This window comes from Lissotriton helveticus, chromosome 4_1 (assembly GCF_964261635.1).
Source record: "Lissotriton helveticus chromosome 4_1, aLisHel1.1, whole genome shotgun sequence".
Classification (NCBI taxonomy): domain Eukaryota; kingdom Metazoa; phylum Chordata; class Amphibia; order Caudata; family Salamandridae; genus Lissotriton; species Lissotriton helveticus.
Window position 1 is genome coordinate 1712095498 of NC_136063.1, and position 20847 is coordinate 1712116344.

The 20847-nt window shown below is 45.2% G+C and overlaps 1 protein-coding gene across 1 annotated transcript in view; it reads left to right on the forward strand.

The window, feature by feature from the left end:
* LOC144828211 (gamma-aminobutyric acid receptor subunit beta-4-like) overlaps positions 1–20558 on the forward strand; it is a 632874-nt gene extending 612316 nt beyond the window's left edge. The window contains exons 7-8 of the mRNA XM_078686301.1: positions 2–154; positions 20227–20558. Of these exons, the coding sequence (XP_078542427.1) occupies positions 2–154; positions 20227–20558 (485 nt within the window). The remainder of the gene's footprint in view (position 1; positions 155–20226) is intronic.
* The last annotated feature ends 289 nt before the right edge of the window (positions 20559–20847 follow it).

Sequence of the window (20847 nt, forward strand, 5' to 3'; positions counted from 1 at the left end):
GGCTCTTATCCACGACTATCCCTGAGTTTCCGAATCAAGAGGAACATCGGGTACTTCATCCTTCAGACATATATGCCATCGATACTCATCACCATTCTGTCCTGGGTCTCATTTTGGATCAATTATGATGCTTCTGCTGCCAGGGTGGCATTAGGTAAGTTTCTTGGCTGAAGCGCACTGTAGATCACATAACAATATCTACTGAATCTTTGGTAGTCTGGGACAAGAGCTGCCAGACTACCCAGCGCCTGTGTCCTCTCCTCACCTTACAAGTATTGGTGCCTTCATGGGTACTGTGAGGATTGACAGCCACATGCGAAATGCAGAAGCTCTGCCATAGAAGAATCCATGGCGATTTTCAATGAAGGAGATGATGTTCATGAAAATTCTTCTTTTTGTAGTTATATATGACCTCAAATCATTACTTCCCTGTGGGTGCAGTGAGAAAATAATGCAATCAGTACAATTCTAGCTTAAGAGGGAAAAATATGTCAGATATGCAAGGAAGTACTAGTAGATAATGTAATCATTTTTCCAACCAAACTTAGGGTAGCAACTAATATGTATTCGGCGCATAAGCAGTGGGTCTGGAAATAGGAAAAGGCCTGGATAGGTTTAGAGTGTTGAATGACATTACAACGTGGGCTTTTACCACGTGTTCCATTACAACGCTGTTTTTACAACGCAAGCGACTTGCGCTGTAAGCGCTGGATAGTGTAATAGTTAAATTTTCTATTCCAACTCCAGCCCACGTTACAGTAGGGAAGGTGTTGGAATAGAAAATTTAACTATTCCCTATCCAACAGCGCCCTCCAGCGCAAGTCGTTGTAACGACTTGCGCTGTAATAGCAGCGTTGTAATGGTAGCGCGTGGTAATGCCGGCGTTGTAAAGGCTGTTTCCCATTTAGAGTAGTGTCTTACTTCCATCGTATTCTTCTCAGGAAATGCATTTTATCCCATCTGCTGCCATTTGATAAGTGGAGGCAACAACTGCATGAATGCCTGGATATCCAGTATAAATCTTCTGTGATGAAGCACAGAGACAAAGTGTTCCGGTGCTTATCAACGGTGGCTGCTCCGCAATGACAGAGGAGCGTCGCCCTCTTGCCTGGCTCAGAGTCATCAAATGAAAAAATAACACCGGCTCTGAGCCAGCTTGTGCTAGGAGAGGCAGGGTGGGGCATGCGAGGAGGAGTTAAGTGTGCATATGTGTTTGGCCGGCCCTCTCAGGCCGGCCAAACACACATGCGCACTTAGGTTTCTCCCGTCCAGCTGCATTTAACAGCCAGGCTGGAAAAACCCCACAGACTCCCTGTCTTTTCAGCCTTCCCAGGCAAATCCCAGTGCTGCTCTCATAGAATGACAGCAGCACGGGGATTGGATGGCAGTCTGTCCCAGGGGCTGCTGTGACCAAGAAGAGGACAGGAGGTGCGATGCGGGAGGTGGCCAACGGATTCAGGTAAGTTCTTTTTTATATATATATATTATTACTAACCCCTCCCATACGCTGTCCCTCCCACGTTCCTTCCACCCGCCCCACCTTCCTTTGTTTTTGGGGGCTGCCTCTGGTGCTTATGTAATACTAAACAATGACTCACATGCTACTGAACCCTTGATGATGACTGAGTGCTGCAAGTTTTCTGATAAGAATGCTATAGGTGGTGACAAAGTTAATCCTTCAAAAATAGATGTGGCGCAAAACAGCAGTATCTCATATTGGATGCATGAAAAGCTGCAGTTTTCCCTTTGATGGGTGAAGGAGGACCGTGGTAAGCCTGATCAACAGGTGAATGTGAAATCTGCCTCAAGGCTAAATCATTTCTACCATAAGTCTTCATCAAATCTGAATTGTTTTATATCTGGGCCATCGCTTTTTACCACTAAAAGGGCTGATAAGCTGGATCGTGGCTATGTGGGAGCCCCAAAAGATGAGAGCCTTTGACATAAATGTTAAGGAAACCCAGAGAAACCACATTCGAAAACCATGCAGGAAATCCACTTTGAAAAACCCACACAGGGCAACATTAAAGTACAAACCATGAATTATTTAAAAATTAGAAATCATTACAGAAGGCAAAACGTAATAGTTAGTCAATTCAATTAAAAATTCGCAAAATGAAAATAGATGTGAATCGGTGAAGACAATGAAAGCTGAATCCTATATGGCCTAGCATATGCAATTAATAAATCAAAGACCAAATAGTCATAGGGATAGCTTAGTTTAAAGGCAAGAGGAAAACTGGATTGATTCAATAGAAGACTTACATAGAGTTTGCCTCCAAGTGTAGATATCACCCTTGAATGTTGAAACATTGTATTCGTGTTCCTCCAGCAAAGCCAGTGAGCTCGTAAATTGTTACAGCTAAAATAAACATCTTCATAGAACAGAGCTAAAATCGCATCTATTCAATAAAGTAAAGGAGAGGATCATGTATGAACACAATCATGAACGTGATGCACAGTGCAAGTTTGAAAAGCCATGTTTTCAATGCAACCAGGCTAGGCCCAGCAAATTAGATTTGCAGCCTACTTATGTCAACTTAATTTAATAAATGCTGAATAGCATTTTAATTCTCAGTGCACAAAGAGAATACAGGCAAGCACATTAAAAATATGCAGTGTGTGATGCCGCAAATGAATCTGAGGCCTAGTTATGTCAACTTTAAAATAATTTGTTCTGAAAGTATAGCTCACTTACATTATTTGTGTTTCATCCATGATATTAATTCTAAATTCACTTTAAAATCTTCACCTATGTGTTATCATGTGCAGTAAGGACAGATAGCATGTTCTGCTTGTGTCCGACCATTGCTTAATTCCTTTTTCCGTTAGCTTGCGAAAACCCGATCTGCCTGAAAGTTCTCGATACTTTGTAAAGAGAAATTGGAAGATGCTGGCGGCCGAGTTTCTAGGCCAAGTGTTGGCGGCCAGCCAACTTTTTCTATCTGTGGACCCTAATTCAGATACTCAGTCCTCACATAATTGGATTGCCAACGCAGTAGAGTCCACTGCCCCAGCCAGAGTCCCCAAATCTATGAGGAAATCGCCCTCTGCCCCATGGTTCTCAGAGGCGCTCAAGACAATGAAAAGTAGGTGTAAACGCCTAGAGAGCATATGGAGGGTGGACTGTGATACTACTGCCAAAGCGCTACACAAGAAAGCCTTGAAAGAAATGCACAAACTGATGAGGGTGGCCACGAGTGTTTATATAGCCAAGTGTATTGATAACACTGACAAACCTGGCAAAGTAATCTTCAAGGTAGTCAGTTCTGTTCTTAAGCCTTGTGAACTGGTGATTGACACCCAGCCCTCTGTGGCACTGTGTGAGAGAATTTCTGACTTTTTTGATTGTAAAATTCTTAAGGTGTACAACTTGTTTTCAGCAGCAACTGAAATGCCAGAATCAGATAAGATGATAAGGAAAGTACAGATGCCTCGCTTTTCTGAATTCGCACCTATCTCTAATGAGGAGGCACTGGCAGAAATCCAGGGATGCAAGTCTGGATCCCCGGAGGACCTGTGTCCTCCTAAACTATTGTAGGAACTGGCACATTCCTCCATTTATGTGCTGTAGAAAATATGGAACTTGTCCCTTTCCTCCGGTATCCTCCCTGACCTATGGAAACACACCACTCTCCTTCCCCTTAAGAAGAAACCCAATATTGATTCAGGGGAATTGAGCAATTATAGGCCCAAGTCTCTGCTGTCAGCGCCAGCAAAAATGCTAGTAAAGGTAGTGCAGTTACAATTGGCCAACTTCATCGAGAGCCACAGCATCCTGCACGACACCCGATCTGGCTTCCGTGCTGGTTTCAGTACAGAAACAGCGCTATTAGAGGTGGTGGACTCAGTAAGAATGGCGCTGGATTCAGGGGCATCAGCTGGGTCTGGGTGAGGTGTTAAACTCTAGTACAGCATGGAGCAGGGCTCCACGTTCGTTGGCTTACACTACTGGAAGCTAAGAGGGTAAAAGGTGATACTGTTGTTGAGGGGAGCCATTAACAGGTCTGCTGTTTTTCTTTTTAGCATTCGTGACCCAGCAGTGGTGTATGGCCCGGAGCAATGCTCTGCGTGAGGCTGCAACTGTATTGACGCCGTTAGCGGATCCCGCGCAGGGCTGTAAGTTCACACTTTAGCTCCCTGGCTTGCCACAGTTAAGGAGAAGCGTACAGGGCAATTAAGTGCTCAGCGGTGCAGGGAATAGGTTGCTTTGCAGCCTTGTTACCAGCCTCCCGCTGTGAAGAAGTGGCTCATCCATTTAAGGAAGCAATATTTTGGTTAAGGCGGCTTGTTGTCAGTGTGTGCAGTATCCAACAAAGCCAGTTTTGGTGTTACGCTGTGGCAGATTTAAACGTGCTTGGGTGCATGTAAAAAAACTGTGTCCAAACTTTTGGCAAGTCAGAAGTAGTGTGATCTGTGCCGATGACTTTTGAGTAGTGTGAGTGCCTATGGTGGTAATAGAACGAAGATTTCGATCCTCTGGTGTGCCCTGGCAGGAGGTTTGACAAATGGTGGACATTAAAGTTTGGGATATGGAGTGACCTGAAGTAGATATACATACATTGGGGTTTTCATTTGACTGTGCTGCAAGGAAATTCTCATGACCTTTTCCAATTGAGCTGAGACAACGGCGACTCATTTATTTTTTGTTAAATAGTTATTTTAGTTTATTGTTTACACAATTAACACTGCATGAGGATGGTGACCACTTTGTTTATGTTAGTTATTTGTTTTTATAGCTGTGTATTTGCCATTGAAATGTAACTTAGAGTATATATTGTATTCTTGTAAAACTTTGGGTGGAGTGTTAACACTGGCGGCTGCTTCTTCGGGGCGGGGATAAAACCAAAAAAAAAACACTTTCCCTCCGACTGCCACCTCTCCTCGGTCCTGTGTGTCCTCTCTTCCTTCCTCATGCTTAACTGGAGGCAGGATCAGGAAGCACCCACCCAGGCTCTCTTGACCATTCAAAACACTGCAGTGCAGCATTGTGATTGGTCTGAGCGCTGTTTTTCAGTGCAGAGCCAGGGAATGAGAGCCTGGGGCATGTTCTCCACCCAGGCTGAAATACAGCCTTGATGGAGAACATGCAAAGTGCGCATGAGTGTTTGGCCAGCCCAAGAGGGCCGGCCAAACATTCATGCTCACTTGAAGTGGGCAAACCATTCCTTCCTTGCCCTGCACAGGGCAGGCCGCCCCACTCACAAACCTGCCTGAGCACGGAAAAATAAACTGATAATAACATCGCGTTATTATCATTTTTCTTTTTTTTTTTGCAGTGCTGCAGGCAGTGGGGCTATGCTCCTCCATCTCAGTGGAGGAGCCAACCACTGACTGTCAACATTGTAGGTACGTCTTGTATGATTGAAGGGCAGTGGACTACTATTGGGTAGGCTTTAAGTCAGTACGTACTGGAGGAGTTTTATGAGTGCACATTATAACCATGATGCAATCGGTTTTCTCACCACCTACGTTTTGAACCTAGCCAGGTGACCCCGTATTGCCATGAAAAGATTGGCATTAAGCAGTTTTCCTTACATTTGGAGGTAGTAGAGATCTTAGGTTAGGAACTTGCTTTCCTCTTAGATTTATATAACACCAGTACTCATCTGTCTATTTGGGGTTAGGTATCTTTTATACCGAACAATGTCCACCCATCCTATATTGGAGCCATGTTATCCAGTGACTAGATATTTTTTCAACCATATTACTTTTGTAGCCAGTATGATCACTACTTTTGATGAATACTCTCCTATTACATTTGATAAATGCTCTCCAGCCCTGAAATCCTTTGATGTACCATTGCAGATGGTGTAGAATGCTGCATGTTTTTCTGGGCATAAAGAATGGTGTTTGATTAGGGCCATAGTTTGACATCGGTGGCAGGGGGCTGGTTAACATGCCCAAAGATGAGGCTGACTGTTGTTTGTTCTTTGTTGGGTGTTCTTTGTTGTGGTGAATACAGAGTAAAGTGGAGGCCCACCTTAAGAGGAAGAGTGCTTTGTGGGTTGCTCACAGAATGTTCTTTGATCTCAAGCATTATATGTGTTATGCACTGGGTCTGTTGGTGATTTTCTTGCCATGCTGCTATCAAAGTGTTTTGATATGCATGCAGAGAGTGACACTGTATTTATCCCTGACTTTATATTGAAGGACAGTTTTGAGTATCCTTGGCGATTCCCCATATCATTTAATAGTGAAAACTGATACTGTGAAAGGTAGTGTGAGTAAACAATCTATGTTCTCCCCAGTCATTGGAAGCCTGATACTGTAAACAACAGATAATGCCAGGCTGACGAACATAATTGAGGGGCATATTATCAAGGGGCTTTATCTCCGCTTTTTTGGCTTTAAAAGCCAAGAATGCGGAGATAAAATTATCTCCCTATTACCTAGCTGTCGCTAACACCAGTTAGCGACAGCTAGTAGGAGATAGCGACCATCTTGGGCCCTACTTTGCATGTCAGTGATATTTATCACTAATGACATGCAAAGTGGGCGTGCCAAGATGTTAGCGACTAGAAACAGTCGCTAACATCGCTATCTCCTATTACCAACTTTTGGAGATATTCGCGCTAAGCGCGAATATCTCCAAAAGCTAACACCTGCCCAGAGCAGTTCTTAGCCATGTTATCCAATGGGAGGTGGATAACATGGCTAAGAGCATTAGCTTGGTGATGCCTGAATATCGCTGACTTTTCAGCGATATTCATGCATTGCGGCCTTTTTTTATCGCATTTGCGATAAACCTTGCTAATAGCAAGGTTTATCTGCGGTAAAAATCGCCGATGTGCGGCGATAATTTTTGTCTCTAAACAAGTTAGAGACAAAAATTATCTCTATTGGTTGGTAATATACCCCTGAGTGATTTGGTTGTAAATATTATACTTATACTAGTGAAACCCAGCTTATCTTTTAACTTAAATCTCTAACATCAGCCTCTCCTCTCAATTGCTGCAAAAAAAGTCACACTTTGGATGAACCAAATTTGGTTTATGATAAATACTGAGAAAACTGAGATCCTGATTTTAGGGAACTCCAGACTATTTTGTCTCCATCCTTCTGGGCATCCTTATTTGGCAAGCCTCCTACTCCGACTTCAAATGTGAAAAGTCCTGAATTTAAATTAGATGTCAATCATACAATAGAAAACAATTTTTTTGAAGAAGCATAATCATGCATATTTTGGATGTGTGCCCTAAAACCTTAATGCATCTCTTTCTATTACTAATCGGTAGACTGTCAATGCAGCAACTTTTGGGTCCGGATTGGAATACTGCAACTCTCTTTATCTAAGAATGTTTAAGCACCTTATACATTGAATCTAAGTAATCAAGAACCAATCATTTATAATGATTACTGCAATTAATTGCATTTCATCTGCTTAATCCCTTCTTACAGCTTTACACTGGCTACCAATAGAAAAGCAAACACAAGGAGACAATGGACGGAGCGCTGAAACTTTTCAGACACTCAACCCCAGTCAACATGGATTGATTCTTCTCTTGTGTGTGGGTAGTCACCAGGGGTGGCTCCTCCATTAGGGCAGAGGAGCGTCGCACCACTGCGTTCTCGCAGTGCTAGAAGCAGAAACATAAAATTGGTATTTTAAATATCATTTTACGTTTCTGCTTCTCGCACTGCTAGAAAGTAGAAGGCAGGGTATGCCTGGTTGGGGGCGGGTGGGAGGGTATGCCTTGTTGGGGGTGGGCCGGTCGGGGAGGAGTAGCTTGCACCACTCTGAGTACCCTGACTGGGGCCAACCAAACCAGTCATACACACTCTAAATTTTCTATATGTAGGCCTCATGCAGCCTCCATATAGAAAATGGCCTCCATACAGGCGCCCGGCTGGGCGCTGTCCTCACCAATCATAATGCTGCCATTGCAACGTTGTGATTGGCTTACGGGAGGGGAGGGAGCATGCCTGTTCCTGAGCAGGATAATGCCAAACGCAGGACCCGGCCCAGGAGAGGCGGTACGGGACCCGGTCAGGTAAGTTTATTTTTTTCTTTTATTTTAGATCCTCCCGCGCAAACCCCCGCGTGACCCTCCCCAGCCCCCCCACCTGCAAGTATTGCGAGCTATGATTGGTAGTCACAATCCTATTGCAGCTAGCTTTCTACCCTGAAAATAGTCCGAAATGTACTTTCTCAAGAGTAAGTCAGGTTTTAGTGTGGACTCAATGCATCCTAAAAGAAGTGGGGTTTAGTGTACACAGTTTGTAATGGGGTAAAATGCTTTCCAAGTGGAGAAGAGAAAGAAAAAGGATAATTTAGAAAAGGAAAATGTAATTATGCTTTAGAGATTTCTGTACTAGTCTGCACGTTTTTTAGTAGGGCCTGTCACTTTGCTGGCAGTCCCCTAAATGTAAAAGAAACTTTCATGGTGGTGCACAGACATCCGGGGACTCCACAATGAACAGATATGATATCAAATTCTGAGTCTTTTCATTCCACTGACCTTTAAAGAAGCCATGCCCAGCATGTGAAATATTCCCTTTTGTGTGTTTTTCTTTTTAAAGGGCCAACACAGCTTGCATGGATTATTGCAGGTACGATCTTCCCTCGTGGGGTACCTCTGCATCATATACTCTAACCACATTGCGGTCCCAAAGTCATGCTGATCTGAGAGTCTGCCTGGCACTCCAGGAGAATTGTTGGTTTAGAAGACTGCTGCTTGTCATTGGCCGTGAAAATTAAGCCTAAGGCTCTCCTGGCCAGCAAGATATACCCCCATCTATAACTGGGTGTTATTTTCAATGAGGTCCATAGAGAAATACACATTCCCTTGGGGGACCCACTGATGCACAGGCTCATCAGGGGAATTTTTTTTAACACAGCCTGAATACGGTTTGAACTTCTGTGCTATAGAAGCCTCATTGAGCTCGAGGGGACCAACCAGAATGGGAGGAGAAGCAATATACAAGAGGCTTCTTCAGCTTCAGGTTTCTCTGGCTGCAATTGAGATGGAGTTTCACTGTTCTGTTCCTCGTGGTATAAAATGGCAATCAGAAGGGTTGTTATAGGGTCTCCTTACTTCTAAAAGTTTAATTTTTTTGGTACTTAGGTTGCTTTTCATTTAAGAAGAGCGAGTCTCCTGGCCCCAGGGTCTTTCAGCAGCCGCAGCAGCAGCATCCCATTGATCACACTGCAAACTCTACCTGCACTCCCAAGATATCAAGGTTTCCTGGCCAATTGCATGGCATCTGTGTTTTTAAGGAGTTTGGGGTACTACTCCCCAAGTCAACTTTGGCCAGCAATAGTTAACAGAAATCCAATTAGATCCCCTTCCTTCACTGTCCACAGAAAGTTGACTCTCTACTGTGCCCCAAAGAAAGCTGTGAAGTTGGTGCCACTAGCCCTGAATGCAGATTCCACAAGAATCCAAAAATACATGTCCAGGTTAGGCGCCTCCACTCCACAGAGGTTCAGTTATACTGTGGGTCCATCACCATTCCTCTTCTGTAGTTCCACTCTCCTCTCAAAGTCCCTTCCCTCATGCAAGGTTTAAAAGTAAAGGAGAAGAATTCTTGGTGACAATCCCTACTCATAATTTACTAAGGACTTCTCACAGGATGTCCCTCAATCCCCTGGAAACAACATTCTAAGATTTGTAAAGGTGGCAGAATGAAGAATTGTTCTGCAAGACCTCTTTCTTTAACCTAACTCCGCCCAAAACACATGTAAACGTGGTGTCTTCCCTCCAAGACTTTCAAGGGAACCCCTAGAGTAACGATGGCCAGATTTCTGCCTGCTCCACCTTTGTCCTTGTGAGAAAGGCATGCTCAGGCCTGACAGTGAGTGTCAACTAATGACTCAATGCAGTTTCCTTCCGCTGCTGCCTTCCTCTGCTAGGAGAAGACTAATCCTTGCAATTAACCTATTGTCTAGAGAAAAACTTTGAACTGTCAACTGACCTGCAGAGTATCTTCTTGGCCTAGCAGGGGTAGTTCAAAACCTGAATATCATTATGTCATGGTTCAGAGAAATAACACAATAGACAAAAAACATGAATGGATGTATACAGGTAAAATTTTATATTTCACAAACGTTTGTTACCTAGAAAATATGGGAACTGTGACTACAATAGCTTTTTGTATGCTGAGCCAAACAAACTGTATTTTCAATGGTTTTCGCTCAAAGTGTAAATACAGTAAGTTATTACAGATAGGGAGTGAGGGGTCCATGGCCAACTGCTGAACAAGATGCCACTAGCTAAAGCGACTCCCATCCTCCATCAGCCTAATTCCTTACAATGTCATTCTCTGTTCCATTTCCCACAGCACCAGTGAGCCAGATTTGGGAGCTGGAATGTCATGGGGATGCATAGTGCCTTTTACGGTGTCCTGCGTGGGCGACCACCTACAGCAAGTTGCATGACTTGACATGAGCAGCCGATGCCTCACATAAGGTGGCCAATACAGGACTGCAGGTCGGAGCGGGCGTGAACGGCAGAGGACTCCGCCCGCAAGCCAAAGTACACAGTTGCAGCCCCTGAAGTAGTTGGAGTGAGGGCTAAAGCAGATCGGGATTTGTGAAGCCACCTGTGAGAGTCAGCAGTGCAGCAAAGACTGATACAGCAGAGTGAGCCATGGCCCTGAGGCCTACGGTGGGCAGTTAAGCGGGCGTTGGGTGACTTGTGAGGTGCAGACAACAGCAAGTCGGGTGGCCCTTGAGCTGATCGGAGTGAGGCAGGTGGACTGTTTGCAACCATAGGGTCCATAGTGAGTAAGAGGGGGTCCTGGGAAGAGAGTAGGATTGTGGCCTAATGGCCAGAAGGCACCAGGCCGGATATTCACTAATGTGCTGAGGTGACTGGCCAGAACTGTAAGGACACTCGGCTGGGACTCCGCAACTAGGGCCCAGATTGGAGGCCAGCGAATCATGTGCGGTGGCGAGTACTAGTCCACTGACTGACTGAAGGGCTCCGCGAAGGGGCCAGGCCACAGCAGTGACATTGTGAGGAGCAGAAGTTGAGACAAAAAGCAGCACTCGCAACCCAGGGCCAAGACATTGGGGCCCAAACTACGTGAGGAACCCTTTGCCTGGCAAAAGGGGGCCCCTTCCATCAGTTCCTCCCAGCAGAGTGAGGGGGAGATGAAAAAGATGCCACACTACAGTGAGTGGTGCTGCAGATGCCACAAAGAGTGGGACTCAAGTTTGGAATCCACAAAGGCGGGCATAAGCAGGCTGTGTGGTGCCCAAATCTGTAATGCTGGCAAGGCCCAATCGATTGACACTGGGGGCAGTCTGAGGGCGAGCAGAGCCTGTGAGGGCCTGCCTCTAGAGGCACTGCCTGGAGAGAAACTGGACAGCAGTGCTGAGTGAGCGGAGGGAAGTGTTCTCCTGACACTGTAAGCCAACCTTGCCCACTGGAACTGGGTTCTTGAGTCTGACGCCCTAAAGAGAAGTGTATCAGTCCTTGCAGCGGAGGAGACCATGGACAACCGGGGTGCAGTCTCGTCTGGGAGTGACCCTTGGCTGGTGGCAGCAACTACACCGAACCAGGTGTTTGAATGTGATGGCTGGGTGCAGAGACTCTTGAGCGGCATATCAAACAAAGCTGGATACATTCACTCTCCCTGTCATACGGCAAGGAAAGCAGGGATGTAGGGGGTGCTCGTATTTAAAGACTTTATGGTGGCAATCCAGGGGGTACTGTGATACCTGGGGACAAAATTTAATATGGTTTCAACAGAGGTACCACTAGTTAGGGTGGAACTCCGAAATATGAGTGCAAGAATGAAGAAAGCTGAAGACTCCCTCATGACCCTCATTGCTGACGCTGCTTCTCTTAAGAAACAGGTAAAAAAAACTGTGTACTATCTAGGATGTCATGGGGCAAAACTTGAGGACTTTTAGGGACACTGAAGAAAGAATAACATTCATTTAGTTGGGGTCCCTGAGCAGGCGGAAGCATCAGCTGTGGACCTATTTTTGGAATACCTTATTCTTAAGGTCCTACAACCCCGGAGTTTATCCAACTATATTTCTGTTCAGCAGGCCCATAGATTACCAGGCAGCCTACCCCGTCTTGGTGCGCCACCTTGCACGATAATAGCCCACATCTTCAACTTTAGAGATCAGGATGTAATTCTTCAGGCATCTCGCTGTGCCCTACTAGTCAAGTATGCAAAAGAAACAATTCATGGACGGAATGCGGGACAATGCAAACATTCACTCCCAGTCACAAGTATCTGGGTTAAATCCATCATTCTTTTACTCGCCACACCACCCCAGTTTGGACCCAGCTATATGCAAATCAGTCTTGACCTTGTTCCTTGTGGTAACAGTTCAGCCTGAACTGCCAAGCCAGGTCCTCCCTGGACCCGAAACAAGCATCCTGGTAACGGTTTCAGGCCATCGCCCTTCATCAGCTGTCCATCAATTGGTTCTTTTGCATATGTGGAACCCACAGGAAGGACGCTCAAGAGAAGGTGGGGACCTGAGTGGGCCCGGGCCCAGGGAAAGGCCTGATGGTCTGGTGCATTGCCAATGACCAAGAAGCCTGCAGTAGCCCACAGAGCTGCAGCTGACTGAGCAATCCACTGTCCTCTGTGCCCAGGTTTTGAGAAATAACTGGAGAGGAAGCTGAGGTGTCAGCATTTTGGGAGGTTCTGGATGCCTACCTCCTCCTCCTACCTTGATGGGCCTCTGACATGTACATGACTACACCGACCCTCCTATTGTGCTGCAGCCTTATTTCCTGACCTGAGACTCTGGTGCGAACCCCTGCACTGCTGTCCTTCAAGCTGGTCACATCATTCAAGTACTAGAAATGGATTACAATCATAATAGAGGTGCTGCTGGATGCAATAACCAGTTATAAATTGCTGCATGAAGACCAGATTGGACAGCTGGAGCACAGGGAGAGACAGATGGAGTTGAGAGACAACTGATTAAGAATTGGAAGCACATTTTGCCAATTCAGTTGCCGCTGGAGGGCCGGGTATAGATCTTCACTAAAATGAAGCATATTATGGAAATATTAGTTAGAAAAACACATATTCTAACTAATCATCAAACAAAAATTTAACAAAATAAAGGAGGAGTCAGAAAAGTGGAGGAGCATAGGAGGCTATCAGTCTCCTGAGTGTCCTGAGCCCCAAAATCCCTCTGAAACTCAGATCCTAGCACCCTTTGAGAAATTTAGACAAGCATTGGAGATTGAAATAGATGCCTTTTCCCTAGAGGTGAATCTCCTTTGGGTAGATTTCTGCAAGGTCAATCAAATGAAGCTAGAAACTGAAAAAATGATGACAATCTGAATAAAGAAATTGATAGCCTTAAATCTACAGTCCATTCCCTCTCTGAACTGACACACCACCTAGATGACACGCTTCAAGATTCAGAGGGCAGATCCCACTGAAGTAATCTTTGTTTTGTGTGGTTTCTCAAACAGGCTGAGGAAGGTGCCCCTAAATTGTTCCTGAAGGACTGGATTAAACAGATAGTGAAACCTAACAGATTATCTGCTTTCTGTGAGGGGATAGAGCACACAAGTCTCTGGCCCCTCTGCTGCCAATGGATGCTTCTCTAAGGACTTGAGTAGCCAACATTTTTAATTATTGCGACATAGACACTATTACAAGCTGTCTGGAAAGATGGTGATCTGAATTATGAAGGTCAGATTATAAGGATTTTTCGCAACCATACACAAAATGTACAAAAACCTAGAAAATCACCTGCTGTGGTGAAACAGAAACTTAAGCCCATGCACTTAAAATATATGTTCCTGAGAACCTGAGTGTAATACAGGATGGAAAACCCCATTTGTTTACAAGCTCCGAGGAGGAGTTGACGACAGGAGTCAAATGACACAACAGCTGGTGGAACTGGCAGACCACAGAGAGCCCACAGGGGATGAGAAAAGTCAGAACATGACACCATGTTTGGATGATTCCAGGACAATGAGAAGACAAAATGGCACACTTTAAATATAGTAGGGATTAACAAAAGACATACAAGATCCCAATCTTTGGGGCAGCAAAGGTAAGGATCATGGTGGCATCACCTGGGCTGACAGGATTCAGAGACCAGATGGAGTGAACTCTGTTAGAATTCTTTCAGACAACAGAGAACTGGATACTACACAACAGTAAGACACTCTCACATAACAGTATTGAGAATGGTGAGATCAGTAAGGTATTGTGATGGATGGGAAAAACAGTAGCTCAGAAATGGAATGCAGACAGAAAGGCTGTTACTGGTTCCAATGTGAGGATTACCACTTGAGGGGAAATGGCAACATTATTCATTTAGGAGCACAGAGGCTGCCTCAATAAAAAGAATTGAGCAAAAGTTACGTCTGTTTCTGAGCCAGGTTCCCTAAGAATAGTCCATTTACAGTAATCTTGCCAAAGGTGCGTGCCTCTTAAGTCAGACTACCTGGATTCATGGTGTGGGCGGGTCAGTTTATGGAAAGATGGCAACCTTCTGCTTATAAAAAGTAATTACTATATTTGTTGGACTGTGACTGAGGTTAAAGGCATAGGACGGTTGGAGTTTGAGCATGCGAACTAAGAACTCATCAGTACACACTATGGGGATACACCATTTGTTTATTTGTCATGGTGTTTACCCAGGGAGTGGAGGAGGCTGTTTTAATATATGGTTGACTCAATGGATCTGCATGAAAGTGATCCTTAGATAGGTCACACGCCTCCAAGAAGCCCGATTCCAAGAAAAGGCCCTGGACTAGACCACACCCTTCCTCTCCGGCAGAACCCAGATCGTCCGCCTCCCCCCTTCCGCTCCGAAGCCACGAACATCATCTGCGGCGTACCCCAGAGCTCATCCCTCAGCCCGACGCTGTTCAACGTCTGCATGGCCCCCCTCGCCCACGTAGCCCGCACGACCTCAACATCATTTCCTACGCGGACGACACCCAGCTCATCCTCTCCCTCGCCAAAGACCCGCACACCGCCAAAACCAACCTCCATGAGGGAATGAAGGCCGTCGCCGAAGGGATGAGAGGAAGCCGACTGAAGCTGAACTCAGACAAGACAGAGGTCCTCATCCTCGGATCCACCCCCGCAGCCTGGGACGACTCCGGGCGGCCGACCACACTGGGAACAGCACGCAACCTAGGAATCTTCCTCGACTCCTCCCTCTCCATGTCGAAACAGGTCAACGCCGTCTCCTCCTCCTGCTACAACACCCTCCACCAGGATCTACAAGTGGATCCCCACTGAGACAAGAAGAACGTTGACACAGGCCCTCGTCAGCAGTAAGTTGGACTACGGCAACACACTCTACGCAGGAATCCCGGCCAAACAACTGCGACGACCGCAACGCATCCAAAACGCCTCCACCCGACTGATCCTCAACGTCCCCTGCCGCAGCCACATCACCCCCCACCTGAGAGACCTACACTGGCTCCCCGTCGACAAGAGGATCACCTTCAAGATGCTCACTCACGCTCACGAAGCACTCCACAACACTGGACCAGCCTACCTCAACAGCAGACTCAGCTTCTACACCCCCACCCGCCAGCTCCGCTCCACCAGCCCCGCCCTCGCCGCCGTCCCCCGCATCCAACGAACGACCTCCGGTGGCGGATCCTTCTCCTTCCTCGCCGCCAAAACTTGGAACACCCTCCCTACCCACCTACGACAGACCCAAAACCTGCTCACCTTCAGAAGACTCCTCAAGACCTGGCTCTTCGAGCAGTAGCCCCCCTCAGCGCCTTGAGACCCTCACGGGTAAGTAGCACGCTTTATAAGTACAATGATTGATTGACTGATACACTTGCAGATCAAGACTCACTTCAGCAGAGGTGAACCGCAGGGTCCAGTTGGAACTGGTCAGCTGAGCAGTTGCAGACAAATAAAACCTGCACCTTGTTGTACCCCTGTAGCTTGAACAGCAGGTCAACCTTATGACCCTTGGAGCCCACTTCTTTGTCCTGATTCAGGCTGAAGAGCAGGTCCAGGCATTTAGGTTCATCTCAGGTCAGAGAAAATAGGTCCAGTCCACTTCTGTTCTTCCTCAGTTCCAGAAAGCGTTCTGAGAGGGGTACTTGAGAGGTTCAGTTTATGGCTGGTTCTAGTCTATGAGTGGGGTGACTCCCATCTGCTCCCTAGCCAATAGGGGGAAGGTTCCCATGGGCACTCCTACTAATTTCTGCAGCCTTTCTGGGTGCCCTACTGCAAACAATCCCACAGTGCCCTTCTCTACCTAATCCAAGTTGGCACACCTTTCTTCTCCTGTATAGAGCTCCTTTGCCAACCCCAGAGGTGTAGCCAGGGAAATGAGAAACCTCTCCTCAGTGGTCACTATAAAACATTTCCTGGGGCAGCTTCCCTGCCATTGGGTTTGGTGGCTGACTGACTAGGGGAACAAAGGATCGCCTAGTCCAGATGTCAAATAACATTTGCGTATGACAGGGTAGGCATATTTGAAGTTAATCAACTTCTTGGGAGCAACCCAGATGTTTATCTTGCCAGAGAAACAGACACACCTCCACACACCCAAGGCCTTTGTCATGTTCTGGCAGCAATTTTCACACCTCATCAAGGGAACAATTCAGCTTCCAAGTGACAGCTGGAACCTATGCAAATGGGCTCCAGAGGCTTTAGGCAAGGAACAGAAAACTTTCTAAAAGTACATTTTCCAAAGAATTTATTACAGAAGTGACTTCACCGGTGAATTAGGCATTTAATAAATATTTCAAAAAGTCCAAGAATTCAATTTGTAAGTATTTCCTAGCCGGAGATAACATTATTAAATTTTATATTTCATCCTAATATTTTTCTATGGAACAACCAGCATTACTCAATGAAAATAGCTATTAGGCTTTTTTAACTGTAGGGGCATGTTTACAGTTAGCATTTTACCTGTCCTACTTTTAAGTTCTTTACCCTCGGCCTACTTAGCAGTGATGTATTAATATTTAAAAGGAAGGGTTTGACCTATCAAAAGGGTTACTTTGACAGGTCGACTTTGCAGTTTTAAAAACTGCACAGCAAGGTTACAGTCGTGCAGTCGTGCAGTCGTGCTTGCACTGTCACTACAGCGGGCGGCACAATGGGTACTGCAGCCCACTGGTGACATTTTGCTTACAGGCCCTGGGTTCATGTACTACAATTTACTAGAGACTTATAAGTAAATAAAATGTACTATTTAGGTGCAGGCCAATATTACCATGTTTAAGAGAGAAAATGCAAGCTATTGCCCAGAGTTGCAGAGTGGGACCCATGATTAGAATAGGCACCAGGGCGAGAATTATCAGGTCCAGGGAAATTGAGCCCAAGACCCGCCAAGGCGGGAATTGAACCCTGGTCCGGGCCAGATCTCTGCATCAGGGTCTGCCACTCTAACCATTGAGCCACACTTCTCCACTATCCCTTGAAGCACTGGAGGAAAACATTTAGCAAACATTCCTCATCTTCTTTTGATGCTCAACAGCCAAAGGAGTACACGTGCAAGGCCCCAAGGGCCTCAGGGGGAGCACTTAGAGACTCTCAGGGAGTCAGGCAGAGGACAACAGCAAAGTCCAGTCCAGGTCTAGTTGCCACTAGCCAAATGGGATTCTTCAAGGAGTATCTCTGCACCTTTTCGAGGTTCCTGAAGCTACTCAGAGGATCAGTCTTTTGATCCCTGGAAATCTTTCTGTCCTTGGATTTCAAGTGTAAGGATATCCAACCTACTGAAGTAATTCTAATAGATCGCACGTGCCAAGTGCACCTGGTTCAGTCCACCTAATAACCTTTTGCAGATTCTGCATTGTTCTGATGAAGGTGCCTTGGCGTGACACATTTATGCCTGGCACCAGCAAGTGGGTCAGCCTGGTTCCTAAATACTCCTTAACGAATGAGCTAAAAGTTTCCAGGGGCATCCCTACCCACTTTGTCTGTAGCTCTTGTTTGCCAGGACATTTGCAAGATGGCATAAGACAGGGGATACACAAGAATTGTCTAGGCATCCTGTTCTCTCGCTTTCAAGCTTGCCCCAAGCATTAACATGTGGCTCAATAGAACTGTTAAGCAAGATTTGACAGTATTAGATCAATAGTATTCCCACGGACCCTACTTTGAATACACTGTGAAATTCAGAGGGATCATCTCTACCGGTTCAGATCAGCCTATTGATTGCCCCTTGGAGGCATTTCACAACTTTTGCACAGGCTGGGAACTGGCAGAGGCTTATCCTAGTTAACCTTCTGACAGACCAGGAAGGTAAAGGAAATGTTACATTTCCTTAATATTTATTAAAAGTCCAACCTCACCACTGGCCCATTCCAGAGATAGCGGTATCAGTATTTGAATATGTACCACAATTGTCTACATGGAACAGCTAAGCCTTCCACAGTGAAAACAGCTTTTATGGCCTTGTCACTGCAGGGGCATAATAACTGTAATTTTGGACATGTGCTACTTTCGAATACTATGCACCCTACCTTGTGGGATACAAAGCTCATGTAGGACTGACTTGCTAATATTAAAAAGGGACATTTCTATCTGTAAAAAACTTTATTTGAACAGATCGCACTGCATCAGTCAGGCTGCAATGGTATTCCTGAAACTATGTTTTCCTTTGTCACGTATGGATGGAACAATAAAAATGAGGTCTACTAGTGATATTTAACTTTCCATGCCATGTGTGCAGTTTCTGCACCATATACTATGGCCTTTCTAGGAGAGTTAAATCAGGGATTAGCTAAATCTAAGTGTATTCGGGGTCAGAGCCCATACATTGTGCACTGATCAGCAGTAACCCAGTGTGCAAAGTATCCAAACAGATCACATGATTGTCCTCGATGTTGTGGGATTGAAGCCCCACTTCTGCCTATAGCCTGGAATTGTAGATTTGTGTTGGACCTCTGGATGGCAGTGGTGGCAAGAATTCAATTGGTGACAAATATCGGTACAGGGGTCACAGTCAACCACTATATCTTGGGCATAATTCCCAGACCCTTGTAGTTTTGCAGTACTGGGCTACTGTTAGCAAAAAGAAGGCTTACAATACAGTAGTTCTCCCCTATCTCCCCTAATGGACCTACCATCCATGGGCAAAACATGTTAGAATGGATCGTAGCCAAAGAATGGAGTGTTTGGGAGGTATGGACAGATGGACAGGCAGTAGAGGCTCAGGCTGTATGGGCTAAGATGATAAATCTATTTATGAAGCATACAGAAACATTTCTCAAGCGTCCACATCCTCACAGTTAAGGTGAGCTCCTTAATGGTGGAAACTATTAGAAAGGACATCTGGTAGATGGGTAAGCATTAGGAGAAGTGCAGCAATGCGCAATGTCATCTTGAATTGGAAATGAGGCCAAAGCAAATGACAAATGAAGCAGGATATGTACATTAAACCGTGGCAATTTAAATTTGATAGACTTAACAGGAAGGTGGAAAAGTTCTTTCTATAAATATTCTGCTATCAAAATAAATTGGACATTTTAAGGCACATTTGTGCTGTGACATTGCATAGATGTAACCCTTGAGCTTAGGTTTTCTAGTACATAAATCAGGCCATAACAAATCTATTTTAGGTGTGATGAGCTCCTTTGTAGATGGAGTGAGCAGGAAAAAGGAACTGTGGGGAAATTAAGAGTTCATCTAGTACACTTTACCTAGTTGTTTTAAAATACCTTAGGAAAGACCTACGACATAGGGCTACAGATAATACGCTCATAAAACTTCTCTTGAAGGCTTTTTTTATCCCACACTCACACTCTCATTCCCTCTTTCTCTTTTGGGGCTCTCCGTTCCATTAAACATTAGTATTTGCAAGGGTTACCAGCATGTACATTTCTAAAGAGCACAGTATTCTTAAAGCTCACTCTACTGATATTGTGATTATTCTGGGTTGGTTGCACAATTGTGGGAGTAGCGACTTTCCTCTTGCAGATTGACATTCTTGCTATCTAATCTCCAGGTTGCAAGTAGCGCTTATATGCATGAGCATTAGGGAACTTGTTTTCCCTCATATGATCTGCACAACTGCCCCCAAGGCTTGATCTCAAAACATATTAAATTATAACTTGTTGTGTTCCATACATTGTACTGCTCTGTTCTTCACAAACCTGTCAGAAAGACAAAAAATGTGATTTGTGCATCCTGTTTGTGATATATGATTTTTAGTGCTATTCAGCGTCTGCCATTAAAGTTTAAGGGCACAAACTGAGGTGGCTATCAACTAAGTATTATCACACAAAGTGCATAACCTTTTGAACATCTCATAAATTTGCAGAATTTTGACATCAATTGTCTTTACAGGGGTTACAACGGTACTCACCATGACGACGATTAACACCCACCTACGGGAGACTCTACCGAAGATCCCTTACGTCAAAGCCATTGACGTCTACTTGATGGGCTGCTTTGTCTTCGTGTTCCTGGCTTTGCTTGAGTATGCTTTTGTGAACTATGTTTTCTTTGGCCGTGGTCCACAACAACAGAAGAAATTGAGTGAACGGGTGAGCAAAGCCAACAATGAACGGCTGCGATATGAAGAGAAGAGGGTGAGAGAACAGGTTTGTCTTCTTTACTCATGTTCGCAAAGTACTTATGACTCTAAATGGGAAACTCGCAAAACTCATACTCTTTGATTGGTCACATGCAAATCAATACATTTACATACTTAATGCTATATATTTTCTCGGTACCTCTAGAGTACCATTATACCGCAACTTTACAAGGACACGTCCTTGAGGAATTGGCTGCAGAGCTTCCCCGTAGGCCAGTCTCTGCTACTAACCCCATGCCGCACATAGTAAAAAGCTATGCTCAGTTGGGGAATTCGTTAAACATGATCTAAACCCCCCAGAAATGTGCTAAAAAATACAAAGATTAAAATTAAGTTATAGTTAGATTTGGTAATCAATCTTACTTCAATAA